Source organism: Elaeis guineensis, chromosome 2 (assembly GCF_000442705.2).
Source record: "Elaeis guineensis isolate ETL-2024a chromosome 2, EG11, whole genome shotgun sequence".
In the NCBI taxonomy this organism is placed as follows: Eukaryota; Viridiplantae; Streptophyta; class Magnoliopsida; order Arecales; family Arecaceae; genus Elaeis; species Elaeis guineensis.
In genome coordinates, this window is record NC_025994.2 from 121,852,129 (window position 1) to 121,870,689 (window position 18,561).

The window sequence follows — 18,561 nt, forward strand, 5'->3', positions numbered from 1 at the left end:
CTCTCTTGACGCGCGGATGGCACGTGGTTTTTTGACGCTCATTATTCGGTTTCTTCTCTTTTGTTCAAGGTTGCATGGTGGGGGGAGTGGGGTCGGTGGGTGGATGAGGATGATGTGGTCAAAGGTCATATGAACCACGTTTGCTAGGATGTTTTTCTGGTAGTGGTGGCAATTTACTTTGCACTATCAGGTATCCTCTCCAATCCTAATAGGATGGGTATTGGGTTTTATCTAACCTGCAGCGGACCCATTGTGGATATAGGTAATGATGCAATATGCTCCGAACCCGATCTAAATACATGCGATGCTTTCCGTGAGGTAGGAAAAAAGGATTTCTTTTGTAGGTTTACTTGATCCAACTCGTCTCACTTTAATTCTATCCACCCTATTTTCCCTATCTTGAGCAAATATGGAAATATTTTTGTCGCATTCAAAATTTCTTTTCGATCTGTATTTTGGAGTCCGAGGCAGGGTTATGATGAGTCGTTCTATGTCAGTTTTTCCATGTTATCCTGCATGTGCTAAGAATTGATGGAGTGGCAGCACAAAAGTTATAATTTTGCTACCTGAAATTTTGATATATTTAGTATCTCTGCATCTAGGATAGGCAATCAGCATTGTAAAAGGAGAGACCGCTCTGCTCGTTCAACAGTGGAAAAGCAAATCGTGACGAGTGCACATGTGAAGCACGCACCCATGGACGAACTCTCATCAGAAATTCCGTCATTTTTTACAACTTAGATTCATGGACGCTCGTTGATGGACTACTCTTGCTTTCTTAAGATAAAGGAAATTCTTCCAAAGATGGGTATGGCTAACCAAGCTGTACATACTGACAATAGTGACCTTAAACATTACAGCTGATTGAACTTCTTGCTTTTGGCTCTTTACGAACTGCGCTAGTGAGAGAAGCCCTGGGAAAATAGTACTCTTTTTGGCCCCGACCAACTCTTGCCAGGGTTCCTTGGTGATTCGGTTCCCCGTTTAAATAGATGGTTTAAGGGCTGCTTGGCGATGGTTTGTCTCTTGCTTTTTAGCTGGCACTGCTTCCCCGCGTGCTTTCTTTCTTGAGTACTTCCACCTTGGTGGATGTTTATTGCACGAGTTTCCCTAGTCACATGTAAGTCTGTCTTCGCGGCCCCTGAGCAATGGGTCATGGGGACTCCGGACTCGAGTGCAGAGAGGCATGGGTGCGTGATCTTAATAGGTCCATCCCATGTTCTCAACTTCACGAAGGGAGTTTCCACTGGTTGCGCTGTAGGTTGTGGGGTTTTCCAACTCCCTGGCAACTTTTGCGATGTAAAACGGAGATGGGGTGTGACCAGAGCCGATCCTGATATTTTTTAAATTTCGGATTAAATAAAAAAAATAATTTTTTTTATTAAAAATTAATATATTTTAAATATTAATTATCATTAAAAAATTAATCTACATGTCATAATTTTTTATAGATATGTTCGTTAAGCAACATATAAAATTCATCATTAATTTATTTAATTATTTTTTTATTATAATATTGTAAAAAGTCATCCTTATATTCTATTGAAATTTGAAACATCAATGCAGGATCTGAGGCGGTTGTCCAGTTCAACCTGTCCTAGGACCGGCCTTGAGTGTGAGTGTAGGGGTTTAATTCATCTGTAATGCGTATTTTTCATTGCAAAAGGCCATATGATTTTGAATAGCATCACATCATCCAGCTATTGCGACTCTTGAGAATGGAAAGAGTTATATTGGATGCCAAATACGACTTCCTATGACAGCCATACACCTTCAGATGATGATATGGAGGCTATTCAGGGATGTACTGTGGTGCAAAACATACACCACAAAGAATCTCAACTTGTGAACAACATAGGTCGTGCTTGGGACCACACACACACACACTTGGTGGTTGTCCAATAGTAAGACAATAAATATAATGAAAGCCATCTGTCAAGCAATCTCAAGTATTTTTTTTTTTATAGCAGCACCTCTATTGCATATATATATTAAAAATTTTATGGGCCATAAATTTATTTTTTGATTATTTATTTCAAATTTTTTTGCTACATATTTATTTAAGATACTTTAATTGAATGTGAATCCTCTCTAGTCATTACAATTTGACCACTTATCTTTTATATATTGTACAAAGATAGATGATAGTATGAGATAAAAAATGCATATTCATGCTAGATAGAATTATGCATGATATAAAAGTGGCAAATGATGTGAATTAAAATTTTTAAATTATTTTAAAAAATATAGTATGTACAATCATTTTTTCACAATTATAGATGACTGATTGTACAACAACGGATGATTAAATGAGATAAAACGGACTTGCATGCTATATAGTATATACTATTACTTGATAAATCATGATACGAGGATAAGAAAATAATGTGAATTATATTTTTTAGTTTTTTTGAAAAATATAAGAGATATAAATTCGGACAGTGAATCTCCATCAATGAACGAAATACAATTTTTAATACATCTTCCTATGCTTATTTTAATCCAGCTTTTGCTTCTCAGTATACAAATAAAAAACAACTGGTTGAGTCCACATTATTTTTTACCATAATTTGTATGGAACAAGTAGAATAGGGTAAAACGTGCGTGTCAGATTGAAAAGAGAAAAGACTTTTACTAAAAAGAAAATCCCATGAATCAGTTTTTCAAATATTCCAATAATAAATAAATAAATAAATAAATAAATAAATAAATAAATAAATATATATATATATATATATATATATATATATATATATATATGCGCGCGCGCCCGCGCGTGTGTGGACACACGACTACAATGTCGTATGGTCGGAGCGCGGGTGTGTGTGTGTGGACACACGACTACAATGTCGTATGGTCGGAGCGCGGGCCAAGATACAAATTTGTGTTCGTGCTCTGAGGAGTGGATTCTTAGGTTCTCAAGATCTCGGCCGTCGTCTTTCGTCCTCTCCGAGATGGCGATCAGTGGATCTCCGGGACAAGAAGGTTGCGTCCAAAAACGGCAGCTGGTTCGATCCCAAACTCCTTTCCGATTTTTGTTTCAAGCAGCCCCAATTTCATCTCTCTCGAACTTGAGTTCCAATTCTCTTTTTCTCTTTCCTTTCGTTTATTGTGTTGTTCTTGAGTCCTGTCGATATGAAAAGAAATCGGTTCTGTATTCTTAGTGCTTCGTTTGGGTATGATCGGATTTGCGTTATTGAGGACCGCCATTCCCGATTGAGATCTGAAGGCCTTTCGATACCTCGAATTCGTGTCATTAGCTTTCCTGAATCCTGCGAGAAACCTCAATGGGTTTGGGAATTTGGGAGTTAGGGTTGCTCTCTTGCTTCTGGTTGAGAGGAGTTGCCCCCCCCTCTCTCTCTCTCATGCTTTCTTGTTGTCACATCTATTCACTTATTTGCAAGTTGTACGAGCTATCACGTTTCTCTCATTAGTTTTAGTTCCCAATTTATGATTTTAGGGTATGAAAAGGAGTTTATTAGGAAGGTTATATGGCGAAAAGAAGGTTTATATGAAGACTTTCTTTTTGAATGTCTTGAAAAATCATTGTGTTGGCCGACATAAGATTGGATAAAGGATATACTTGCATGGGTTTGGCGAGCTGTTAACCTGTGGAGGCTTGCACTATCACAATTGTATTACTGATATATGGACTAGATTTTTCGATCAGTAGATCTTGTATCCAACTGTTATTTTGCTTGTCCTTGAAAAGGACAGGAATTTGGGGTCTAGGAAACACTTTGGGGATATAATATGTGATGGATAGTGGGTGCGTTTTAATCTCACTTTGATCATCAACTATAACAGTGAAGTTACAATCAACTATTCTATTGTTGCATAACAAGCATTGCTTAAAGTTTATCGCACTTTTCGGCACTTGATTCGTGTCAAGGATCGCTTGTCCATTCCTTGAAGATCTATTGTTGCATTCTTTATGAATTAACATTTCAGGTGCAATTTGCCGGTGCGTTTCCAGTAAGGCATTGCAACAAACATGCAGTGCCATGCAATGCCAGTGCTCGTACATGCATTGGAATGCAGGTGTTTCACATGCCGGTCTAGTCTTGGCACTATACATGCTGGTCTGTGACAATTGGTACAGTAGACACTTTAATCATTGCTATTGGAGTATTCCAATATCCCGAGACTCTTCCAATAGAGAATACAACTCAGAGATCTCCTTGGACACTACAATATTTGTGTTCTCCTTGCACTCTGACTTTTAACAGTGCATCTACCTACAACCCCTGAAGTGTTTCAAGAGGCTTTTTTTATTGTGCCTCTTAGACAATGTTTCTTTCTTTGTTGGACAATTCCTTGGCTCTGATTGCTTAATTGCCCATGATCTATATAAAAGTATCTTCACCGTTCTTTATAGCTTGCAATGGATGTCCGCACATCTGCCCGTGCATATGGAGACCTCAACTTAAATGGAATTATGACATACATCCTTGAAAAGTTTGTTCCACATCTTATCTTGATTAATCTTCATTTGTTGCTAGCATTTATCATTCTTGGCTTAATGTTATTTAGGTTTTAGTCCTGTAGAGCCAATACTGAAAGATGAGCTACTTCATTCTACTCTTTCTGTATGCTTTATGCTTTCGTAGCTTAGATTGTGTGCATCATAAAGATGATCTGATATGAACAGGAGACTTGCAGTGTAGCAGATGACTTGCATAAAGAGATGGACTGTAAGCCATACAAAGCACATGAAGCAGAAGAGAAAAATTTGTCAGGATGTGGTATTAGAGCTAAGTGGTTCAGGTAACGAGGTAAAACATCTAGAATTTTGAAACTCCACAGGTAAAATTAGATTTTGGTGCAAATATTTTCTAATCACTTTTTGCGAAGCTTATTAATTTTAGGCACAACAGCAAAAGTTTTGTCTGTTCTGATCCTCTGGCACTACATATTTAAACAACATAGTATTATATGATGACCATTTTTATACTATTACTTGGCAATAAAAGATACTAATTGTTCCAAGAACAGTGAAATTACTTTGCTGCAGAAGAACAGAATTAAAATAAAATTACTTGGTTCATGACACTGTATGAGTGAGTAGAATGACCACATACATGATTTATGAATTGACTAAAAAGAATGTTTAGGTTTGGGTTGCTTCAATTTTTGTCATTGATAAATTGCATGGAATGTAATATCTTTTTTCTTAAGGGTGAGCCATATCTGTGGTCGTTATCCAACACACTAGGTCTAAAAAGGAGAGGAATTTGTATAGGAAATCTACTTAAGATTGAAATGGGGGACTTTGAATGGGTCTATTTCATATGCCATCATGATGCTTAAGCTTGAAAGTTCATTAGCTTCTCTTATCTAATTAAAGCACACCCTTCAAAAGCCTCACAGAGAGATACATTTTCTTTTTATTTTCCTCCTGCTCCTCAGTCATTATTATTGGACAGAAGCACCACAAAAGATGCTCTGCTCTCCTGCTTGAATCATTTCACTTATGTTGCCTAGTTGTTCTGGTTCTGAGGAGGAAAAAAAAAAAAAACTCGTTAATGCTGAGGGGACTTGAGAATCCTCAAACATATGGTGAACTGTTAATTTGACCAATGACATATGGCTAAAGACTTATGATCATATTTATAGTTGTCAATATATCTTGCTTAAAATTGTGGGGTTTATCATGTTTATCTCTGATTATACTTGGCTAATTTATCTATTTAGTCTTAGTTCTTCATTCTAATTTTGCAGCTAATAGGTCAGAATTTTCACTTTCGATGGCATAATTCTTTACTAACTTATCTTGTTTCTGTAGAATGCTCAGGTGACGTTGTATGATGACAGTGACACACTCATAGATAGAAGGTTTGTGAAGAAAGATGAGGTGGTTGAATGTGGCAGAATGCTGACCATGGAAACTCATCTTGTTGATGTTGGAGATCTTGAAGCAGATCATGGACATGTTACAAAGTTAGATGTCAGTGGTAGAGATAAGAAATTAAATGAAGTGGCTAAATACAGGGACAAAAGGGTATTTATTAATTGTTTCTTCTTATAATAGGCATTAAGTTCCTTTTTGTAAAATTTACATTAGTGGTCATTGCTTGGTACAATGATAAAAGGCTTGGGCTGACAGGCGTAATGGCTCATGTTCAAGTCCTAGGCAGCTGATTTGTTCAAAAAAAATCACCAAGGTTAGGTTATTTTGTTGCAGACCAAGTTTAGGTTATTGCTCATGGTAAAGAACCTTTCTTACACAGAACAGTAAAAGCACATTGCAGAGTAAACGACCAAATAACATTTTAAATGCGATACATTGCAGCATAAAGGTCACTGGTTCTGCCATATGTAATTATTTAACACATTTAATGGGTGATTTCTGTCGAATGTTTAGGTTCTTATCCAAAGTACCCTTATCCTCAGATTAAAGACATATTGGATAGTAGACTACAGAGAAACATTCAGTTGCGTTACTGAGCAGCATTAAGGTCAGTCTCATGTAGCTTGTGGATGTACTGTATGCAGCTGATTAGCTATGAATTCTTTCCCAGCTCTTTTCTGTATTTAACATGCTAATGCTACTCAAATTCCAGCTTTCTTTCTAATCTCATCAAGTAGATAACAGCATTGTCCTAACTAGTTCATCATGGTTTAATCTTATATTTTAATCTTAACATAGAATGTTTTAATGATTTTCCTGATCCAGTGAAACAAGAGGACTGCATTTGGTAGCTCTAGAGCAGCACAAAGTTGTCCAAATACAACATATTCACCATTAAAAGGTTAACACAACATTTTGCTTTTTATTTCCTATATGTAGTATTAATATTAACTTATTTTGGGGGCCATTGCTTGGTTCAAAGGTTTGGGCTGAAAACTGCAATGGTGCGGTTTGAGTCATGAAGCAGCCACTTTGTGCACAGGAAAAAAAAAAAAAGTAAGAAGAAGAGAGAGAAATAGGTTAGGTCGATCCTTGTTCCACCCCTCCAAGGACCCTGAATTGCTGAGACCATAACTAAGTGATGGCCCTAACATTTTACTTATGTTTAATGTTGTTGCACCCACATGTCACTTTGCATTTTATGTTCTATTATTGTGATTTAGTGGTATTTATATTTTTAAGCATCAGTTACTTTTGATTTCCAAGCCAGATAGAAAGTGAAGATGCATGCAGATCCATGTGTCCCCATGATTTTGCACATGATGCTACTGAAAGGGAAAAGGTTTTTTATGGTTCTTGCAAATATTGTGGATTTTATTTATGTCAAAGAAGGACAAACGGAAAATGAAATTATCTGGTTCTGGTAAACCATATCATGCCTGCAGCAGTTAGTGCTCAGAATTGTACAATCTACCTATTTGTATCATGTAAGTGTCACATGCCACCAAGGAAAGTCACACAACATTGTGTACAGGTGGATGTGAAGATTAAATATGCTCTTTTCATTTTGTGGTTTAGATTAATTTCAAAAAGCCTTTTCTTGTCGAGGATTTTAGCCCAACTTTATAAATGTTAGTATATGTACATGCACAAACTGCTTCTTTGGCCTGCTAAAATATTAGTTTGACCATCGCTAAGGAGCAGTGACTTAAAAGAGTATTTTGAGAGCAATGGTTAGCTTCAGATTATATCTTTAAAAAGTAAGAGTTGAAAAACAACTTTCTTTGAGTTCTTTAAAAAAAACAAAGTAAGAAAATACCTTTCTTTATGTAAATTCTATTTGTACTTGCTGAAATAATCTCAATGTCATTTTAGCCTGTACCCTACCAAATATGATTAGTCATTCCTAGAACAGCCTACTTAAGTAAGCAATTTTTGACTATATTAGTTGATAATAACATGCAAGTTACATGTCCTATGCAGAAGTCATTCCCTTTATCCTGCATTATGACATTTACGCATCTGTCTCTAGACCTGGTCTCCATTTACACGACAGCAAATTATTCTTTTCATCACTTGGATTTACTTAAAGTTTCTAACTTGGAGCACTTTTAAATGTTACAATTTTGAAATTTATGGTTTTATAAAGTATGAAAAAAGTTATAATCGTCAATAATCTAGTCCATAATAGATTAAAAAGCAAGGAAAAAAAAATATATGACTCCTTGTGATATCTAAATATGTATCAAGGATCTGGTGATGGTAGTTTTGCATCCTGATGAGAAGATTCCCCATCTGCTAACCATTTACAAATAATTTTTTATGTTCAGTGCAACATAACAGGGTGAACTTGCATTAGATAACCACCTGAAAAATAAGTTTTCTCTAAAAATATTTGAATTTATGTACTTTAATTTTTTCCATTCATAAGTTTTTACCGCTCACTCACAATCCCTTTAATCCTACATAGAATGGAATGTCTTATACATCACACAAATTACTCAAAAAGCAAAAGGATATCATAATGGCATCTTGTGTCTTGCACCTTGTGGTTTGCACTCCTTCAACTATCTTTACTTCAATTCTATTGACAATCTCACTTTTATGCATTTAAACATTAAATCTATTTTAAAACGCCAAAGTTCTATTTGTGCATCTAAATTCTAGTTACAATCAATATTAAGAAGCCAGAGTTTAGTTAAAGATATTTGTGCAAATTCTCTTATGTCTTCAAATTTTTTTATTGAATGAAGATGGGGCAGTACTGAGCAGCAAGTTCCTCAAGTCAACTGAACGGGTGGAACCAGGCATTGAATTTGAGTTGCTCAACTATCTAGTCGAAGTTTCCAGGAAGGTACAGTTTTTTCTACATATCCACGTGTGAACTCTGTTTTTAGTTATTAGTATTTTTTTAACAAGATGGATGCAATAAGGAAGAAGTACTGTTGGTTATATTTCATGATGAAAGGCTTGATGAAAAATATCTGCAGATCTCTATTGTTAAAAATAATCTTGTTGCCCAGAAAGTATAACTCAAATATTTTACTGATGTGCAGAAGGTCTCCACTAGCGTCCTTTAGGGCAAGTTGCAAGTTCTAGATGCTCAAGTGACAGAAAGTTCACTATTAATAGGGAAAACCTTAGTTGCAAGACATTGCCTACCGGTTTGTCTGTTCTTATTAGATGCAACTTTTAGATGTTATCTATCATGCAATATGATTTGAGTATTCTTCATCCTGATCATGAGGGTGATCTTTGGTGTAATGGTAAGGTTGCTCCATCGTAACCTGGGTGTCACGGGTTTGAAAATGGAAACAGCCTCTTCACACGTGGAGATAAGGTACGTAAATCTGACCCTCTGCAGATCCTGCAGTGGTGGGAGACTTGTGTCCTGGACTGCCCTTCGTCCTAATCACCTAAGTGCTTCAATGTGCAGGAGATTTACAGAGGGTCATTCAAGGCAAGTGAAAGGTTCTAGCACTCAACAATTAGGAAGTCTACAAGTTGTTCAACACTGCTAAGTAATGAGCCACTGCCTGACGGTTTGTTGGTCCTTGGTGCTTCTTTTCTACTAATATTATCTTCATTCAAATGTTACTGATTTGACAATTAGTCCAGGCATAATGTTGTCCATACTTTCTATCTATATATGCATTGGTGAACCTTTCCTTGCTATTTACAAAGGATTAGTGGTTTATATTAGATGAACATGATAGCTGCAGAATGTGAACCATTCTTTAGTTCCATAATAATGTCATCTTCTTGGTGACTGCCATTTTCTGTCTATTCTTTGGAAGCCATTACCAGAAGAGAATCAGACCGCATTGTATTGGATGTACGAGGTCATACCAAGAAAGAGCTTAGTGTGTCAGGACGAATTTTTTGAGGGAAACTGCTAGTGGCAAACATGAATATGACTCTGCTGGCGGTGCCATTCAAACTTCTACATTGGGAAGTCTCTATGTAAATTTCAGAGCTTCTCCGAACCTCATAAATCAGGAATTACATTGCAGCGGGCATGGATAGTGAAGAAAATTACTATTAGATGATTATTCATCTTCTTGCAATCGGTTATCATGGTGTGCATTTTACATTTTTAAGTTATTGTAAGTTAGAATTTTGGTCATCCAATAGTCAAATATACAATTTCTGTAACTTCTGGTCATCCAAAATCCGAACTACAAAGGATTTAAAGCTGTAGTTTGGTTCTCTTAGATCTTAATATAGAATACCAAATGTTTGGTTTTTTTTCCTGAAGAACTTATGCTTGTTGATCATTGAGAGAACACAATATATAAATTTTTAACTACTAAATGTGAATGTTCCGGTAGTGTTGTGGGTGGTTTTAGCTGTGTGCCTAAACATAGATGGTCCACCATGGTTCTGGGGCTATGTTAGCTACCTCAATTGTGGCTGTCTAGGCTACTGGGAGAGTTGAGGCGACGACCATCCAGGATTTAAAGTAATTTTTGCTCACTGAATATTGCTAACTGAAAGTTTACTTCAAGTTAATGGATACATTAGAGCAAATCATGACGGTGTTTGAGAAAGTGAGAAAGTAATTGTTAGGAAAAAGAAATTGCATGTCCAAGCACAGCATGATGGTCCTATAACCAAAGAGCACAAAAAAATACTTTGTTAAAGAAGAAATAACAAAACTGAAAAAATTGTAATGAATATGATGGGGTGTGGATAAAATTCGTATTTAAAGAAAAGCTAAGTTACGTGAAAGTGCAAAGCATCACCCAAGGCCGATGGGTGGAGCTAGCTGACCAAGGTCACACACCGGCCATCATTGGGTCGGTCGTGTTTGGTGGCGGGGAATGAAGGCGGATATGTTGGAGGCGGGGGGAGGGTTCTGGGCCCAAACCCAAACCCATTTGGCCCATTGGCCAGCACAGGGCCTGTGGGCGTGAATGGGTCTGCGGGCACACTGGGCCTTGCTGTGGAGGGACCAGTCTAGCTGAAAGCAGGACAGGCGGCTCGAGCGACAGGCCCGATCAAGCGAGCCTGGCCTGAGGAAGCTGATTTGGGCTGGGCTCCAGCTAAGCCCATTGGCCACGTCTTGAGCCTGATGGGCTCCAAGAAAGGCGGGACTAAGAAAACCAAAGCCAAAGGCAAGACCGTGATCTCTTCGTCAGTGGATTTGGAGGTGCCAGTGCCTTCCCAGGGTCCTGGTGTCTCATCTTTGCGGCTAGGGCCCCGATGGAGGCGGAGAAGGGCCCGGTGGAGTTAGGAGGGTGTCGAGAACTTGGTGCCTCGACGACCGTGGCAGTGTTGGAGCGGCGATCTGAGATAGAGATGCAGATCCCCTCTCATGAGTCTGTGGTGGCCAGACTTATGTAGGCCATCCATGATGAGGGGACGGTCTTCAGGAGGATGGGCTCGTTGGATGATGTGGCTGTGGGGGACTCTCAGGTTGTGGGGGGGGTACGAGTACTGACCCCCATCCTGATGAGTCTTCTCCCGATTGATCCAGCAGTATTGTCCTTATGTTTGTGTGTTGAGCGAGACTTGTCTTTCCGAGATCGGGTTGGTCCGAATCAGACGAAGGATCTTTATGGCCTGGAGTTCTTATGCTATGGTCTTGGAGTCTTTCTGGAGGTATTTTGGTGATGTGGCATCGCAGCTTGGTCCGTGTGGATGCTTTCCATAGGTGTGAGCAGCAAGTGATTCTTGTCATTATGGACTAGTCCCGGAGGCCCTAGCTCCTTTCCAGTGTCTATGCAAGCATCGAGTACACAGACTGGAGGGTGCTCTGGGCAGAGATCTCTAGACTTTTGATGCAAGGTGTGCCTTCTCTGATGGCTGGAGATTTCAACTATATTGTGGGTCCCCATGAGAAGCGAGGCGGCAGGCAGTAGGGGGACAGTGTGGAGTCTCAGGAGTTTAGGGAGTTCATCAGCTGCACTAAATTGATTGATTTGGGATTTACTGGCCCCAGGTTCACTTGATGCAACAACCGGCATGGGTCAGCTCGCATTTGGGAGAGGATTGATCAGACCTTTGTTTCTGCTGATTAGATCCAGCATTATCTAGGATATTATGTTCGGCACTTGTCGAGGATTGTTTCGAATCATTGTTCGCTTCTTGTTTCGACGGATGGCTTGGATTGGCTTGGGACCCCCTTTCGATTTGAGAAGTTCTTGATCTTTTATCCGAGATCTTGGGATTTGGTGTGGGAGGTGTGGAGGTTGCTGATCCGAGGGGATGCGAGATATAGGATGACTTGCAGGCTGGAGCTGGTCAGATGCATGTTCCTCAGATGGAACCACTTGGAAGTGGGTGATATTTTCTATCGGATTGAACAGGTTGAGGTGGATATTGTGGAGTTGCAGCTGAGGGAGGATCAGCATGGTGGCTTGCCTGACACTGAGATGGGGGAGCTTCGTGGTAAGCTCTCCGAGCATCACCCTTTACTGAGGCAGTAGGAGACTTTATGGAGACAGAAGTCTAAAGTCCAGTGGATTCAGGAGGTGGACCGAAACACTCGATTCTTTCATCAGTCCATCATGATTTGGAGGCCCACCAACCTTATTAGGCAGCTGTGGTGAAGGGATGGCAATGTTGTGGATGATGGTGGAGGGATCCGAGCGGAGATCCTTCGCTTCTTCAGGGATCGGTGGATGATGATGCTTGGTGATAACCATCCCATCCTGGGTGCTCAGCAGGTGACTTGCATCTCTGTACAGAAAAATGATATCTTGACTCATCTGGTGTCCTTTGAGGAGGTGCATGAGCCCCTCTGATCTCTTGAGAAGGATAAAGCCCCGAGATCTAATGGTTTTTCTCCATTGTTCTTCCGTCGGTACTGATCGATCATTCGGGAGAAGGTTGTTGAGGTGGTGCAGGCGGCCTTCCAGTCTAGGGGTGTACTAATGGCGTGGAAGAGGATCTTGATCACCCTCATTCCGAAGCGGCCTGACGCTTCTCTTCTGAAGTACTTTAGACCTCTCAATCTATGTACCACCTTCTATAAGGTGTGTGCACGGGTCCTGATGGGATGGTTGAAGCCGTTGATGCCTCGTCTGATTAGTTCGGAGCAGGATGCTTTTATTGCTGGTCGGTCTATCATCGATAATGTTATACTGGTTCATGAGTTTATGCATGACCTATAGCGAGCGCCATATCACCGTTGCCTCATGACGATCAAGCTGGATATGGAGCGGGCCTATGATTGGATGTATTGGCCTTTCCTCCGACAGATGCTTCAAGAGCTGGATTTTGCTGACAGGTGGATTGACTAGATCATGGATTGTATTGAGAGTCCGAGTTTCGCTATCCTTGTCAATGGCTCTCCCACGAAGTTCTTTTTCTCCTCAGTTGGTCTTCACCAAGGTTGCTCTCTCTCTCCATTTCTGTTCATTTTTTGTGCTGATGCTTTATACAGGGCTTTAAGAGTGATGGTTCAGGGGTAGATCCTGGAGCCGTATTGGCCTGTCTTTGGAGTCCTGCCTCTCTCGTACTTTCTATTTGTAGATGACTGCCTTCTTATCGGACGCACCTCGGCCCACAATATGGAGCGTTTTGTCTCCATTGTCAGGGTCTACTGTCGATTGTCGAGCCAGTTGGTCAATATTCAGAAGTCTGCAGTCATCTTCGGTCTGAAGACAAAGGCCCAGACCAGAGTGACGATTAGGGAGATCTTAAGGATCTGAGAGCAGACTGAGACACTGTTTTACCTTGGAGTTTCAATCACCGACCATCATCTCCAACGGACTGAGTGCAGACCACTGGAGCAATGGGTCCAGGAGCATCTTCAAGGTTGGCAGACTGATGCCCTATCCTTCATAGGCAGGATAATTATGGTGAGATCAGTGCTAAGCTCTGTTCTGATATACCTCTTGGCACATGCGATTGTACCAATTGCTTGCATCAAAGGGATGGAGCAACACTTTTGCCACTTTCTATGGGGCTCCAATCGTTATCGTCATCATGTCCATCTTCTTTCTTGGGATGTAGTTTGCCAGCCAGTGTGGGATGGTGGTCTAGGGATCCACTCGTTGTCGATGCGGCAAGAGGCTTTGATAGCGAAGCATGCAGCCAAATTTTTAATCCAGCCAAACTATATGTGGAGTACGGTGATGAGGGCCCGTTACGATGGCTGGAGCCTTGGGACCCTCATCTATGCTCCCCGGGGATGCTCTTTTATCTAAAAAGAAATCTACGCTCGTGGACCCGACGTCATGGACCAGATCAAATGCTTGATTGTAGATGGTCACTCGGTGGAGGTGACCCAAGATGCCTGAATTTCTGACACTTCTCTCTCCCGTTGGCTGACCCTTATCAGCACTAAGGTAGACGACCACATACGGGTCTCTGACCTCATTACTACTGATGGCTCCAACTGGAGAAGCGAGGATATTACTCAGCTCTTTGAAGGCCCACTTGCAGAGCGGGTCCTTGCCATCCCCATTCTAGTGCACTCCACTTAGGATGCTAGGATTTGGGGTGCTCTTGCAGCTCCATGGTCTCCTTGAAGGATCTTTCTCAGTTATATGGATCGATGCCTACTAGAAAGATCGATGTTATCTAGATTTGGAGAGTTACTGTCCACCCTAGGGTGAGGATCTTTCTTTAAAAACTGGCCTGGCACCGGCTTCCTACTTAGGCTCTTCTTAGGGATAGGGGCATGGAGGTTCTGACCTCCTGTCTGATCTGTGGGTTGGAGGATGAGACTGCGGAGCATGCTGTCCTGTGCTATGCGAGGGCGAGGCTCATTTGGATGCAGACGGGCAGTTCTCCTTAGGAGACGAGCACTGATCCATGGCTGGATCTCTTCCTTGGATTCATTCGTCAGAGTATGAGTGATGGATCACTCGCTGTTACTGGACGGATGGCTTATATTATTTATTAGATCTGGCTGTCTAGGAACAGTCTTATTTTTTATGGTGATGTGATTCTGCTCGTCAAGTATTGGACATAGCTATCTGTCTTGCTCAGAAGTATTGTCGGTTTGATACTGCCATTTCGATTCCTGGCACCTCCGATCCCTGTAGCTCTTTGGCTGCCCCGATAGCAACTTGCAGGATTCTTTCTGTCTCTTGGAAGCCCCTACCTTCGGGGCTTGTCAAGGTTAACTTCGATGGTAGCATCAGGGATGGGAGAGGCAGAGCTGGCTTTGTTATCTGTAGTTCTAACAGTAGATTTTTAATAGCTGGTGGCTCCCATCTCTTTGAGCCTTTTATTTCTAGTGCGGAGCTTCATGCTGCTTGGGTTGGGGTCACTTTTATCAGACAGTAGCTTCGTGCGGATCAGCGGACCTTCCTTGAGAGTGACTCTGCCACTATCATTGCTTGGCTTCAGGAGGGTGCTAGGTAGTCTGGAGGTCATCCTCTTCTTCGGGATGTCTGGACCTCTCTTCGTCATGCTATTACAGTTAGAATTCAGTATGTTTATCGAAATGCTAATACTGCAGCAGACTGCGTGGTAGCTTTTGTTGTTGACTACTCTAACGATTGGATTTGGAGATAGGGTGGAGATTGTCCACTGATTTTGCGGGATTTTTTATATCTTGATCTATTGGACTGTTCTTACACTAGATTAGTATGACTGTCCATTTGTACTAAAGAAGAAAAGCATCACCCAAGGAATCCTGGCCTTGAATTGTAGTGCTCAACTTTCAATTAAAAAATTATGGCAGATTTTACTAAAAAAAATGAGAGAGAGAGAGAGAGAGAGAGGAACCTAAGACATAAAGCAGCTGAAAAATTTTTCAAAGTGGCCAAAAAAGTCAGAAAAGGCCAACTTTGTTGCTTTCAATGGATCTACAATTTATTGTGTCGGTTGGCTGAAAATGTGTTTAAATTAGGGCTTTAAGAGTAAGGCTAGAATGTTACTAAAATATGGCAATTATGGATGGCGGAACCATACTACTGGTTTAGAGCATGTTGAACCATACTATTGGTCAACCGTTTGATGTTCGAAACGAGACACCGGCAAGCATGGGGGAGGGAGAAGGAAAGCGACGAAAAGAGAGAGAAAGAGAGGAAGAAAAAGAGAGGGAAAGATCGAGGAGGCTATTGAAGGGCTATTTGAGCTTTTGCCCTCTTCTAGAGAAAGAAAAAGAGAGGGGGAGGGAAGGAAAAGGAGAGGGTGGGGATGCTAACGGTGGCTACTGGAGGGCTGGATCTCCCTCCTCGCCTTCTTACAGATTGAAATAGGGGTGACTCACCCTTTTTTTTATCGATCGTTTTTATTTTTTTGCGACTCACAATAAAATCGTCAAAAAAAGAAAAGTAATCAATTAAAATAGGGGCAAAAAATGATCGATTGAAACACTGATGAGTCTCTCTGTTTCAATCGATAGGAGGGCGGGGAGAGAGATTCGACTATCCGAGGATTTTCGCAGACCTCTGAGGGCCATTGCCCGCCTCTTCGCCTTTCGATAGCTACCGCCAGTCTCCTTGCCCTCTTCCCCCTTTCTCTGTTTCTCTCTGATTCTCCTTCTTCCTTGCTCTCTCTCTACTGCATCGGTTCATGCCCAGCACAACACAGCACAGGAGTATGCCAAATCGTGTCGCCGGCCAATTGGTGTGGGCTCTAGTACGGCACGACCAACCTTGATGGTAACATTTTACATGTGTTGCATTGTTTAATTTGGAAGTCAATAAATCTATGAGAACTATTATTTAATTTGATGAATATCTGCTTGTAAAATGAAATTTGAAAATAAAAAAAAAAATTTTAAAAATTGAACTTTAAGCAATATTATACAGAAAGAAATAATGCATTTAATTGTCAATAAAGAAAAGCATAAGAATAGCATTTAATTGGAAAAAATAGATAATAAAATAAAAGAGCACAAGTAAATTCTATCAATTAAAGTTAGGATGTGTGTTTTTGTTACTTTAAAAAAAAAAAAAAAATACCCGGCAACTTTTAAAGCAAAAAAAGTTCTTCCTAGGAAAAATAAGTATTTGGTGACAATATTTGGAAAGTGCTTCTAAAAAAGATTATAAAAAAATGCTTTCACTAATTAAGAGAAGCTAGAGAACCTAGATTATGGCTTCCCCTTTTGTGAGAACTTTATAAACGTCGAAGTTAGACCATGCACGCCCTTTGTGGTGTATGGCTTTCTTCATTCAATTTCCACTGATTTCTTTTATATGTAACATTGAGTCTTCCATTCATATAAATATTTATTCTAGCAGCTAAGACTGATTTTTCAATAGGAATGAGGGGCACTGGCATCTTGAGTCTCTGTAACGTGAATTATGAAACTATCAATCAGTTTAAGAGTCCGAACCTTGTACATTCCTATTTGGTGCGAGAAGGAACAGTTCATTCTTCCGCAGATTTGATCGGCATGTGCTAACTTTACAAATGAAAAGAGGGAAACCTTCAATTTTCTGGATATCAAAACCCTAGAAGCTGAGACATTCAAAACTGTTTAATTTAACATTTGAAATTGTTTGAGTCATAATGACTCGCTACACAAAAATCCCTTTCTGGTGCAGAGATCAGTATTTATAATTTATAAAAAAATAAAAATAAAATAAAAAAAGGAAAGATGTGGAAGGGTTTACTTACTGGACATCAGCATCTCTTGACACAACCAGCAAGAATTCCGAGGCTCAGTGTTCGACAGGTATGTGGACGAAATTCCTACAATTAATTTGAATTTCCAAACAAAAGTTCCATAGTTTGTTCTATAAAGCTGCAGGTCAAAGCTGGGATATCCATTGGACAATTCATTGCTTGCTTCTGTGGTCAAGCTTTCTCTTCGGACAGCACAAATGTTAATAGCATGGCATCGAATTCATGATTGCGTAAATCACTTTAAAAATAGATGAAATAATCCTCGCCTGCACATGCCCAGTTTCTTCAAACTCCGTGGTAAATCTCTTCCTTTCTCCTTCCAAATCACCCTTCATGTTGAAACATATGCACTACATAGTCTAGGGGGGACTCTCGTGGTGTGCCAAAAAAAAAAAAAAAATTGTTTGTTAATTGTCCCATCAGGGAGGGTCATGCAATGATGTTTTGAAAGTTGAAACTGAAAATATGAGCACAAGCTTAGAAGTGTCGCCTGTTTTGAAAGAATGCCAAAGAACACAGATTTGCGCACTTGGAAAATATCTTGTTTCAGTGTACGGGAAGAACTCTGGTTTGAAACTAAGCCAAGTACTCGATGAAAGGAGGATGAATTAGGTGAGAAACAAAGATATCTCCGCTTATGAATCCATCTAGCTTGTGGTGAGCGTCTTCGACAACTACGTTTCCACTTTCCACATCAATCTGGTTGCTGGGTTCGAAATCCCCAGCCGAAGCCCATTGTTTCCCTGAGATTTATGTCAAATCAGGTCCTAGTGGCCAACTGATAACAAAGTGGATGCAACCTTCTAATCACCGGCGGCCCCTGGTTTGTTTCCAAACCCCGTTGCCAAGAGTCCAAAAGCAGCAACATTTGCAAACAAGCATGGAAAGCAAGAATAATAAAATAGGTGAAAAGATGAAATAAACTGTCAAAAGAAATAGATGGATCCTTCTGTTAAAAGATTGCCTTCAGATTCTCTACCTCTCCTGGCTGCAATGATGATTTTTTTTTTTTTTTTCCTCCACTTGCCACGTTTTAGTATGGAGGGCAATCGGAATGTTATGGTTAGAATCCAAAGTGGGATAAGCAGATGATGAAGGCATTTCTGATAATCTTGGTAAACCAAGCAGCAACGGAGGTTGGGCAAGCTTGACCTACTTTCTGCACAAGA

At 40.2% G+C, this 18,561-nt stretch overlaps 1 protein-coding gene across 10 annotated transcripts; it reads left to right on the plus strand.

Annotated features, from left to right (window-relative positions):
• The first annotated feature begins 2,802 nt into the window (after positions 1-2,802).
• On the plus strand, positions 2,803-10,102 carry LOC105038288 (uncharacterized). Of its 10 annotated transcripts, none has more exons than XM_073253101.1 (9): positions 2,803-3,008; positions 3,952-4,096; positions 4,652-4,775; positions 5,786-6,001; positions 6,365-6,458; positions 6,677-6,752; positions 8,605-8,705; positions 8,908-9,191; positions 9,288-10,006. In XM_073253101.1, exons 3-5 carry the CDS (start codon positions 4,671-4,673, stop codon positions 6,455-6,457), a joined length of 414 nt encoding a protein of 137 aa, XP_073109202.1. In that variant the 5' UTR covers positions 2,803-3,008; positions 3,952-4,096; positions 4,652-4,670; the 3' UTR covers position 6,458; positions 6,677-6,752; positions 8,605-8,705; positions 8,908-9,191; positions 9,288-10,006. The 10 variants fall into 10 exon arrangements, 7 of the variants coding, with proteins under 7 accessions (XP_073109202.1, XP_073109207.1, XP_073109204.1 ...); XM_073253103.1 differs by lacking the exon at positions 3,952-4,096 and having other exon boundaries at positions 2,809-3,008; positions 9,288-9,372; positions 9,649-10,102; XM_073253104.1 differs by lacking the exon at positions 3,952-4,096 and having other exon boundaries at positions 2,809-3,008; positions 8,908-9,015; positions 9,123-9,191.
• Positions 10,103-18,561: the final 8,459 nt, after the last annotated feature.

Bases quoted from the DNA above. Each gene is read 5' to 3' on its own strand.
- LOC105038288 (XM_073253101.1), top strand. From the start codon at position 4,671: ATGACTTGCATAAAGAGATGGACTGTAAGCCATACAAAGCACATGAAG. The intron at 4,776-5,785 runs GTAAAACATCTA...TTGTTTCTGTAG, and splicing joins TAAGTGGTTCAGGTAACGAG to AATGCTCAGGTGACGTTGTA. The intron at 6,002-6,364 runs GTATTTATTAAT...TCGAATGTTTAG, and splicing joins CTAAATACAGGGACAAAAGG to GTTCTTATCCAAAGTACCCT.